This window comes from Pimephales promelas, chromosome 7 (assembly GCF_988280905.1).
Source record: "Pimephales promelas chromosome 7, fPimPro1.hap1.1, whole genome shotgun sequence".
In the NCBI taxonomy this organism is placed as follows: domain Eukaryota; kingdom Metazoa; phylum Chordata; class Actinopteri; order Cypriniformes; family Leuciscidae; genus Pimephales; species Pimephales promelas.
Window position 1 is genome coordinate 8,277,500 of NC_142775.1, and position 12,120 is coordinate 8,289,619.

At 37.8% G+C, this 12,120-nt stretch overlaps 1 protein-coding gene across 3 annotated transcripts in view; it reads right to left on the reverse strand.

Moving 5' to 3' along the window:
* The window catches only part of prpf40a (PRP40 pre-mRNA processing factor 40 homolog A), a 60,822-nt gene extending 51,533 nt beyond the window's left edge, over positions 1–9,289 (reverse strand). Inside the window, exons 1-3 of one of the 3 annotated variants that reach the window (XM_089133024.1) lie at positions 9,162–9,228; positions 8,005–8,085; positions 7,675–7,815 (exon numbers count right to left, since the gene is read on the reverse strand). In XM_089133024.1, the coding sequence (XP_088989150.1) occupies positions 7,675–7,815; positions 8,005–8,085; positions 9,162–9,164 (225 nt within the window). In that variant the 5' untranslated portion in view covers positions 9,165–9,228. Of the gene's footprint in view, positions 1–7,674; positions 7,816–8,004; positions 8,086–9,161 lie in introns of all 3 variants that reach the window. The other 2 variants (XM_089133022.1, XM_089133023.1) reach the window with 2 other exon arrangements.
* Between the last annotated feature and the right edge of the window lie 2,831 nt (positions 9,290–12,120).

The following is a 12,120-nucleotide window of genomic DNA, read 5'->3' on the forward strand; positions in this document are numbered from 1 at the left end:
ATTAATTAATAATAAGCAAATATAGTGATCAGGACACGCGCCGGCGCGTGACTGGAGCGCGACTCATACATGAAATGAACCTCGCATATAAGAAACCAGATCTGAGAAGTGTATATATATAGTAAGCTTGAAATGTCTTCTTTAACAATCTAAAAGAAATTGGCTGCTCTCTGCTTATGTTTAGGCTAATTCATATGTAGTGTGCATTGCTCTTTATTCGCGTTCACTACCGCGAAGATGCCAGTTTGCATGCAATCTTTATCTTTGCAGCAATTGACATAGAAAACACGTTGGGTCAGTCAGACATGATTATGGCCACTTATTACGTTTTGTTTTGTACAAAGCCTTTCTTTAAAACGAATTTCGTTTTGAATAAATTGCATCTTCATTTATTTTTTTTTTTCATCAACGAATTGCCTGGATTAGGCTAATAAATAAAAAGCAAAGATAGTAATCAGGACACGCGCCGACGCGTGACTGGAGCGCGATTCATACATGAACTGAAACTCATATAAGATACATGTCTTAATGATCTGAGAAGTGTATATATATGTAAGCTTGAAATGTCTATACTTTTAAACAAAACAATTACAAGCTAAAAGAAATGGGCTGCTCTCTGCTATAGGCTTATTCATATGAAGTGTGCATTAGGCTACTCTTTATTCGTGTTTTCATACCATGAAGATGCCAGTTTGCATCGTCAATGCAATCTTTATCTTTGCAGAAACTGACATAGAAAACACTAGTTTATTAATAAATAATTTTATCTCGGCTCCACTCGGCTCGCGTCGAGAGCTCGTGGCGCGTGATCTTCAGAAATGCGCTCCCCTCTCTTGAGGAAATATCACCACTCTGCTCACATTCTCTGGTGTGAGACAATGTGTATCTCCTGTTTTCTAATAGTTGATTGACAGCTTTTAGATGCATTATTGGAACCGACACTCTCTGGTTGAACGTGTCATCATGTGTGATGCCGTCTGAGCCTTATCTCGTAATTTTTAATTAGTCACGCGGTAATACCGTATACCGCGGTAAAATAGGGAGGAGGTTTGACGGTATGAAAATTTGGATACCGCCCATGCCTAATGCTAACGTAATGGAAAAGTTTAATTTTGAGGTGAATTACAGTATGACAAGAACAGTTGTTTGTAAATTTTACACAATAACTATAAATAGCAAAGGTGATGGAGTCTTAAAGTCCCCAGTAGTCAATAACTTTATCCCTTAAAACTCATCTTTGTTCACCAAAAGAACATTTCATTGCTTCTTAATAATAAAAAATATCCTGATGCCTTAAGATAGCTTGAATGTAATTTACACCCTTGCCTCATTAAGTACATGCGGTTCTATAAATATGCAAATTAGCCAAGTCTCCACACAAACACACCAGCTCAGAGTACACTCGTTGATGGCGATCACATGATCTGACTGCTTACAAGGTAGTTTGTGACGTCAGAAACACCAACGATTTCAAACCGTGTTTGAGACCGTCTTTGGTTTACAGCAGTTTTAAAGAGAAAATAATCAGCAATAGTGCTGACTTATGAATTTTTAAATGGTTTATCTCAAAGCAAATTAAAAACACCATATAGACAAACAAAATTAAAAATTTGATATTCCCCAGTGGGGGACTTTAAGAACTATAACCCTGTATTAGCGTTAGGGTTGGGTATCGAGAATCGAGTATCGATTGGCACCGGGACTAACTTTTCGTTTTTCCCGGAATCGTTCAAAAGTTAAAATTTCGATTCCTAGTTTCGATATTCACAGTCCGCCGAGCGGAAGAAGAAACCGCTGAACAACACCAACGAAGAAGCGTCTACCGGAAGTGTTGGCATAACCACGCGAGTCGAACATAAGTACCTTACGTCGGCGATCCAAAGTGTGGCTTCACTTTTCTAAAAATAACGAAATCTTGGCAAAATGCAAAATTTGTGACAAAAGGAGTATTTTTACAGAAGGAGTATTTCCTTCAGAAAGGATTATTTCCTTCAGAAAGGCCGTTGGTTAGCAAGGTTAGCTAAACTTTTTTGACCCTGCCTCTTAGAAGAATCGGAATCGAGAATCATTAGGAACCGGAATCGAAACAAAGAATCGGAATGGGAATCGTTCAAATTCAAACGATACCCAACCCTAATTAGCGTCCACACTAACAGATGATAACATTGTTTATTATAAACACACACTGCAGTTATGTAGTCTACCACTTTAAATCTTTAAAGCTGATTTTGACTAGAATATAAAAAATATGCTGAAGTGATTCCAACAATACGGTTCCTCTGTGTCATTATAGCTGTGGTGTGGACATCCCTATTCTCATCGAATCAGAAAGATTATTAAAACTTAATTATCATCCTTGGTGTGTGAGCGGCCTATTATGCTGCCGCAACAGAATGTGCATTAAGCATAATATTCTGTAGCAAAACATGCATTTGACACTAGCAGTAAGGTCGGAATTTTATCTTCTGGAGGGACAATCATCTTTCTTTCTGTTCTTTGGGAAAAAATGAAACGGAATTACTGAGCCCCGTTCACACCGCCAGCGACACGCAGCGACAAAGCAAAAAGATCCCATTCATTTCAATGGAACGCTGGCGACATCCGCCGACACGAGCGACAGTGACCGTTGGCGACAGAATGTGGGCGTGTCAAGCGACAAGAGACAAAACTTTATGCAAATGAGAAGCGATTTTCGCGAGCAACAACCAATAGGAAAGAAGACTTTCAGTGGAGCTCACGTCACCGTCTCGAGTGCAGGGCAGGCAAGACAGAAAGAAAGAGTTTGAGGACGATTTCACTGTTTTATATGATTTGACTGTAACCACATAACACGGATAATAAAATGATGCATGGAAAAGAAACTGTAGACAGTCTCAGTGAGCTTAATTGACCCTTCGCTAAGCCCCGCCCTCCCTAGTTACTGTTGCTAAGCCTGTCAAGCTTTCGCGGCTGGCCCATCTATTATAGTGTGGATGCACCCGGTATCAGACATTTCAATGAGATAATTAGTAATTTTCGGCGAACAAGTGAAATATCTGAGAGAGCAAGACAAAAGGGACTACAGTATGCATTCGAGGGATATATTCACCACATTATATGCAACCGATTAGAGAATAATTTCTTAAAAATTGAAGTTAAAGCCTAACGTTATAGTCCCAGCGCAAGCAGCAGCGCCTCATACGCTGACCGTTCAAATGGGAAACACAAATTGAGGAACAGCTATGTTCATACACAGCAGGGTATGTGAAAATAATCTTAATAATTATAAATCAAACAGCTTATCAATAAATCTTGTGGAATAACACTAATACCGGGAGAGCCGCGATCGAATTGGGTTAAGTTAAGGGGTAACGTTAGTAAGACGTCGATTAACAAAATGCTGAATTATATTTTCAAGTATGTCAGTGAGCCTTTGTCTTGTCTCTTTAATCGTCTTATTTTACGTTATCATTATGACCAAAGAACCGTCAATATTTCCAAGCAATAGGTGTTTTTGTTAAGCATGTCGACATTTACCAGTAGTTGTGAATGGGTCTCGCACATAGACGCTAGATCACGCCAATCATTTCTCCCCTTGGCTTTAAGATTTTCTGGATGGAAAACAATTCCTCTCCCCGTCCAAACTTTTAGTACACCGGTATCAGATGTGCACAATCCATACGCACAATGCTTCAGCATGTCTTCTCGTTCGAAACAGGTTCGAAAGCTTGCCAGACCTCCCGCGCATAGTTACGGTTGCTAAGACATGATTGGCCAGTGGCGGTTTTCGGGCGTGGCTTAGCGAAGGGTCAATTCATACATTTAACGTTATAGTTCGAGTGTTGTAATTTTATGATGCACGTTTAGCACTGCTGCAGTTCATTTTACAATTTCCCCTGCATTGCGTTGACTATTAGGGACAAGAAAACGTATTATTTGTCAAATTCGAATGACGTTTTTATAATTTGTGACAGTATGAGTGAGTTTAATTTGTTCATTCGATCGATCGTTGATCGAGTAAAAGATTTAATCCACTGAACACAGCTGTGGAGATATAAAAACACTCTCCCAACAGCATATGGTTTCTTTTTAGCCTTAAAAGTCATTTATTCCCAGTCAAATTAAAATTATACATCACTTGTGATGGTCTTTTGTATAGATATGGCCACACGTGCAGTCTACCAATAACATCAGAGCGACGGCACTACGAACGCCCACAAGCGACATCACAGTACAGAGCCTAGCGACACACAGCGACAAAATCGCTGGCGGTGTGAATGGGGCTTATGAAATGTGCTATACAGATAACATTTTCATGACTTGTTTTGTCTAACAAACACAAACTATGTTGAAATTAAATGTGACAATAAACAAAGACTGGTCTCTAAAAAGATGTGCAAGTGAGCACTAATTTCTGATTTGTGAATAAAATAAGCTACTCCTAATGGTTGCGTTTACCAAACTTATCATCATTTACCAAATTCGAAAAACATTGACAGTTTATTCAACATGCTTTCTGTCATTTTGACTGACATAAAAATAAAGTATCTGGGCCCGTATGCATAAAACTTCTAAGCTTTGACTTAACCCTCTGGGGTCCAGGGTTTTTTTTTTTGGGGTCCTTTGCGTAGGCTACTTGGTATTGAGAAACGCCTAATGCCAGCGCTTGTTTCTTGTGACAAACATGCCGAGAAGCAAGAACAAGACCTGCTGTATGTCATCCATTGTTGTTTATTATGTCGCTTTCTTTTCTTCACGAAAATTATGTTGATCGCTTCTTTCCGGCGAACACCACGCCTATCAAGTAGGGTACTGTTGGCGGTGGAAACGCAAGCCGGATCATGGTTTACCAACCCGACCCGTACAGTACTGCACCCCTCAGTGGAAACGAGCCATTAATGAAGATGTCGAAGGCAAAACGCTCCAAGGTTTGGCTGCATTTCACGTGTAATGCAGACTCTTGCGACATGCAACAAATGCCTTAAAGCAATCTTATGCAAGGGAAGTAACACTTTGAATTTAAATGAAACATCTGACGAGACATGGATTGTACTTAAAAGCCAAACAACGCACCGTGTTTGACAACCAACGAGACGCAGAGCCAAGCACGTCAACAGCAGCAGCTAGTAATATTCAAGGTGTTGCACTGTTCAGTTCATTAGGAAGAGGAAATGGAGATTAGATTACCCTGGTAGTAATCTCTATTAATCTCCAGTTTTATTACGTTTCAGCAATAAGGTACGAGATGCTGTGCTGTATCGCGAATAAGTCACGGCTTGAAGGGCGTTGTTAGGCACGACGCAAACACCTGCAATCCCTTCAGCCGTGACTTATTCACAGTACAGCACTTGCCTTGAGCACCTCATTGCTTTTATAAAACAGTTACCACACAATACAAATATTTAAGTAAAAAAATAGGTATTAGTGCAACGTTCGTGAAGTAAATTCACAAAAAGCCTTCCTTCCATTAGAAAAATAGTCTCTGACTCTGAACAGCAACAATGTTCCAATGTGTAATATGCATGAAAGCTTAAATAAAAACAAGTTAGGAACCGTTTTAAAACAAAAAATTTTTTTCAACACAATGTGATATTTCTTCACACAAATATAGCTCATCTCACAGCATGAGAAAACATTCATGTTCCGTTTATTCCGTTACGTTTGTCTCTACACAAATAACAACACAATGACACATTTTTTTTTTTTTGTGGTGGGCATAGATTATTATTTTTTAATCTAGATTAATCTCACTCTAATCTTTAAATTAATCTAGAGGTAGTTTGTAAGATGGGCAGGGGCGGAGCTAGACTCTCAGTACAGTGGGGGCGGAGCTTCATCATGGGGCTCTCTGATACCTAGTCATTTTAAAATTAAAACTGTAAAACATCTGATGAATGCATAAGTAATGTGTCACTTGTTGAGCCAAGTAAGCTTATTTAAATAAAACACAAAGACTATCTCGATCTTTTCCTTTTAATGTGTCCAATTTATTTTCTCTCCATTTTTTATAATTATTCTCTACATTATACATTCGCACCTCACGCCACCCTCCTGTCCACTCCTGAGGCAAGTAGGCCAGCCTGTTATGCGCTGTGTTTAGGTTCATTTATGACTCACAAGACGAGCTTCAGTTCATGTGCTGGCGCATCCGTGTCAGGATTATACTGTCTGCTATATTTATTTCTTATTTATTAAATCCAGGCAATCGGTTGATGAAATGTTGATTAAAATTAAGATACAATTAATACAAAACTTAATGAAATTCATCTTAATGAAAGGCTTTGTGCTTTATGCTTGACGTGAAAGTTTTAAAGCAGTCTTTCAGTGCCGCTTTCAGAGTGGTCATGTTCGTAACGGGAAACTATGCATAGACTGATATTTTCTTAATGTCTGGATAAACAGATGTTTCCATATATTGGTATTAAATAATATAAAGGTTATTATAAACCTTTAACCTGATAAAGGTTATGTAAATATTAAAATGTATATTTTACATTCAATCTAGTCCTTCACAATGACATAAAGTGGTTATTTTGTAGTGCAACAACCACTACTGAACCAACAGGCAAATCACTCTGGACTCACAAGTCATGGTGATTCCGAATCTGTCTAAAAACTCAATCATGAATTCATGTTTTAATTGCTCTTAGGGCATGAAAAACAAGATTTGATTTTTTTTTTTATATATACATTTTTCTAAGTTTTTCAGATGTCCACTTGAGTGGACAGCATCATTTATGATTTAAACTTAAGAGATACTGTATTAATCATAATAAAATAATCAAACAGATATAGTGTGTTTATTTAATAAAACAATTAAAATATTATATAATATAATATAATTTATATAATATAAATATTATATATTATATAAAATGTTATAAATATTATATAAAATATTATACAATTAAGATATTTATATAAGATGCATGAGATGATGAAACAGGATCAGAGCCGGACAGTATCGGACTATTTACTCCACAACATTTCTATCCATAACCGTGAGTACCCGTTACTACTAAAAAAAATGGAAAAAAGAAAAATCTCGGAAACCCTAAATTTGTTGTTTCAATCACCTTCAGCTTTCCGCCAAAGTCAACTTCATGGTCAGATTTAGATAAGAGACGAAACCATGGACGAAACAATGGATAAAGACGCACCAGGTCCATCCCGTGAATGTGGCGCCACCTCGCCAGACTATATTTCAGAAATTTTCTTAAATGTTAAATAAAGCAACATGGTAAAAAGATGAAAATTACTTGATTTTACTTTCAATTCCTTCAATTCTCCAAGGTATTAACATTAACATTTTTCAAAACTCCATGTAGGACATTTCTGTACATAAATGTAAGCACTGTGGCAGTAGTAATGCAATATTTAGAAAAACAGTCGCACGCAGTTCAACTTCACTACATAATCTTCCCGCCCCGGGGCAAAAAATTTGCTATGAAAAAGTTCCTGGGACAAATAGTTCTTGGTAATTGCGGTGAAAACCTGGCTTAAGTGTACAGAATCTGATAAAGAACTTAATCATAATCATTAATATAAGAACCTGACAACAGAAACTTCATGTACCAGACATAATCATTGTGTTCTGCCACTTGTTAAATATGAAAACCCAGAACAACTAAAAAAAAGTTTTAAAAACACTGCATTCTTTCAAAATGAAAAGCAGTGTTTGCTATTAGTTCTTACCTGTCCCATGGGTGGAGCTCCCATTGGGGGCATCATGGGGGGCATTATTCCCGGGGGCATGGGGGCCATGCTTGGTGGCCTCTGACCCATGGGTGGCATTCCCATTGGAGGGAAGTGAGGCGGGATTCCTGGTGGCCCCATCTTTGGAAAACACAAAAATAAATGAAGAATTAATTAGTATGAACACACCTAAGCAGCAGCAAAGACAGAGAGAGAGAGAGAGAGAGAGAGAGAGAGAGAGAGAGAGAGAGAGAGAGAGAGAGAGAGAGAGAGAGAGAGAGAGAGAGAGAGAGATGGCATTACAGTTAAGGCTTTCCAACACCAACTTACAAAGGGCAGGGGGATTCCTGAAGGTGGAACACCAGGAAAAGGTGGTGCATGACTGGGGCCACTATTAGCATCTGTTGAGGACTGTTATGAACAAGAGAGTCCATTACAGTACTGATAAAGATGCTGCATATCACTGATCTAAAGGCTGATGACAGAGCCAAGCTTATATGAACCTTCAATGTCAGATGTTTCTTAATACTGAATAGTTCACTCTAACCCACTAGCATGATTTCTGGCCTAAAAGTAGAAATTGTGTTGTCTAAAAAGCCAGGTTAAAGGTTTAATATATATATATATATATATATATATATATATATATATATATATATATATATATGAAGAGTTCAGATGCAAAAGCCTCTAAATGCCATTTGAAATTTTCTTCTTTAATGATGATTTTTATCAAACTTGTATATTTAAGTTCAGTAATTTCACTTAAATGGCAATGATAATTACCTATTAATTGTTATTAAAGTGAAATTACTGAACTTAAATATACTAGTTTGATAAAAATCCTCATTAAAGAAGAAAATTTCAAATGGCATTTAGAGGCTTTTGCATCTGAACTCTTCATATATAGTGCTCTTTTGTATAATAATGACAAATAAAGATTGTTATTTCAAACCATCTTACTGCCTGTAACAAGTCAAGCACATTAGAACTCAATTAACTTAAAAATCACTCAAACTTCACGAGTTTAACATAACGTTAGTTTTATGAGAGTTTATCAGGGACAAATCGATTATCAATCGTCGACCATCAATGAAAACTAAATTAACTTTGTCAGTGTGATTAAGTTGATATTCTCTAGTCTAATAATATTATCAACACCAAAACCGTCAGCTTAAGGAAACGGAAATCCATAAACAAACTGCTTACAAACATAAATGTTTAACACAATCGGATATGCATCACTGTGCTGTAAAATTCACAATAATAGATTCTCATTCAAACACACATTAGCTTTAGCTTTAGCATCAGTCACTCATTCACGTTAGCTTTTATGCTAACCAAGATTTATTTTGTCCATAATATACCCTTTACTTCAATACAACCGTCTGCACTCCAACCGAATACACAATTCAATGTTTATATGTGTCATTTGTTGTTGCTAAAATACTCCAATATTGTATTTATGTGTATTTTCTTGGACTCACCATGATGAGTGAACACGCAGCGGCCCTGCGCGAGACAAAAACCTACGCTCTGATTGGCTGCTACGCGCCGGGTTCAAACTACAGCAGGCGTGTTTCTCTGTTTCAGTGCAACCAACGCTGGAGTGTTGCGCAAGAAATACGCAGACCTGAAGCCTGAGAGTGGAAGTGAGGGTTCTTTATTTATTTATTATTAATGCCAAAAAAGAGAAAATGTAACAAATACATACCAACATGAAAAATAAAAAAAACAAGACATATTTCACGAAACCAATACACATAAAATAACTAAGAGCCAGAGGGGAAGAAAAAACAACAACAAATAAATTCAGTTATACATGCTTGACATATAATTATAGTCTACCTGAAAAATTTGACAGTAGTGGGATCTTAACCAAGAATTTGCATTTGTGAATACAAAAGGTATCATGAATATATTAACAATGTACTTGATATGAAAATTTGGATTGTGATAAAGAAAAAATAATACTAATACATATTCTTTTTTTAAAATTATTTTATTTATTTTTATTTTTTCTGAGAGATCCTACATAACTCATTCCAAAAAGCTTTAACACAAACACATTTACATAAAAAGATGAAGTCTATAATCGTCTCTTCTACATCACCTCTACATACATCATAAGTGCATTTATTTTCAATGTTTTTGATATACGTATTGAGTACTATTACGGGGGTATGTAATATTTTAAATGTAAATTTTGTATGTTAAATTTCCCATGGATTTTTGAAAATTATCTTTTTAATGCAATGTGTAACGGTGAGTGTGATTTCACCAAGTACCACATGTTCCTGGATCTGGGATCAACATCAGATTTGAGGGACAAGTTTACAGTTCATGTCACATTTAGTCTTAGAACTAAGGTGAAGTACTTAAACATCAGTGTTATTCCCCTTTTATTACCCTCTGATTTTAGGGAAAAGTTATGGGTATAGGGGTAGGGATTGGGTAAGGACTACATTTTGTGGCAGGAATGTTGATCCAGGATCAACAAAATATGTTGATCCAGGACCATGTCTTACTTGGCAAAATCAGGTGAATGAAAACATCCTGTAAAGTTTTAAATCTGAAAGTGCAAAATATCTAATTGTCTCTTAAAAGTAAGAGTAAGACTCTGAGTCAATTAAATTAATTGTTTTTCAAACGAATCCTAAGCAGTTTTGTTGTGACGTCAAGACAATATTAGCATATTACTCACCCACTAAGACATGTGACCAACTGGGCGGCAACGTCATCAGAACGCAAAGAATTATGGGTATGTTTGGCCAGTTTACATGGGCTAGCATGGCAGGCTTGCATTCTGACATGAAAAAAATAAATCGTACAAAATGCAGCGGGCTAAAGATAACATTGTCGGAGCCAGTGCTCGAAGTGGGGCAGTACTCACCGGTACGCAGTACCAGCACTTCTACATTTTACTCTTTTAAGCATACCTGCACTGTTTCTTGCGTACCGCTATGCAGCCGGTAAAGTGTGACGGCCGTTTAAACCCTTATTTACACTGCACATCTGCGGCACGATACAGCTACCGGAGCTGATCTTGGCGACCGCAAGCGTGATCAGCACGTATTTTTCCGGTTTGCATGTAAATCAGTGAGTGCATTCACACACCGCGCGGAGGAACGGCGCGTGAGCAGTGAAGTGGGAGTTCGGGCAGAGTCTATTTTGATGGAGAAAATAAGTATGATTTCACACAAAAAGTGCCCAAAATGCACAGAATTTGCATGTCTAGTGTGTTTTAACAAGAACTGGAGTAGACTACGTCAGAAAAGGAAATGAAGACTCAAAAATATTTATTTAGCCATTTAAACTTCTCTTAATTATTCAATAAAACTTCATGTTGCTATATGCCACAGACAGGTACATGCCCATATCAAACCCGAGTGTAGCCTACTTTTTATTAATGTTTGCTGTCTTGTAAACATATCAAAGTATGACTGAAAAGACAATATCAGAGCTGTTTTTCTGTTTACCATTTACATGCAATAGTTGTATACCTCCAATCTTAACAAACTTCAAGAATCAAGTTTATTACTGACCAACTTCTAAAAAGAGAATTTCTTTGTAAAGAAATGCACGCACACATACTTGTTTAAATACATTTCTACCAGAAAGACTCGGGAGATAAGATACTGTACGATAAAACATTTTATTAACAGCCCAGCAAGCCATATATGCAATAAAGTTCTTTGGCGTAGGCCCCGTCCGTAACTCGCGATCCGAGGGTATGGATTCTGCATATCCTGCCTGAAGATGAAGGCAGGGGCGCAGCCGACCCCCACTTGGAGTTTTGGAAGGGACCGACCTGGTGGTGGTGGTGGGAAGGATGGAGCGAAGACCGTCTTGGTGGAGGTGGGGAGGATGGTGGTAAGTGAAGCGTCAGCATCTGCGAACTCAGACAAGTGCAAGTAAGGGTCTTTTATACTTCACGTATTAGAACGCGATTGGATAGATGAGAAGGTAATAATGACGTGACAATTGAGTCTTCCTGGCAGAACTTCCGCTACGCTTTCATTTCTACCAGAAAGACTCGGGAGATAAGATACTGTACGATAAAACATTTTATTAACAGCCCAGCAAGCCATATATGCAATAAAGTTCTTTGGCGTAGGCCCCGTCCGTAACTCGCGATCCGAGGGTATGGATTCTGCATATCCTGCCTGAAGATGAAGGCAGGGGCGCAGCCGACCCCCAAAAATGAGTGGAAGAATAGTTCCACTGGACGAAGCCCACCCCCAAAGAACATGAAAGAAAAGTATACTCACCAGAAGCATGTTATGTGGTTCCTAAAATAGAAGAAGAAAAAGAGTTAGCAAACAGGTAGTCAACATGGGTATATCAATTTCCATGGATAGTAGAGTTCCATCGATATTGCAGTGGGAACGGAACTCTACGATCTAAAGTCGAGCATGCTTAACTTAATATGAAGATACTTTTCTG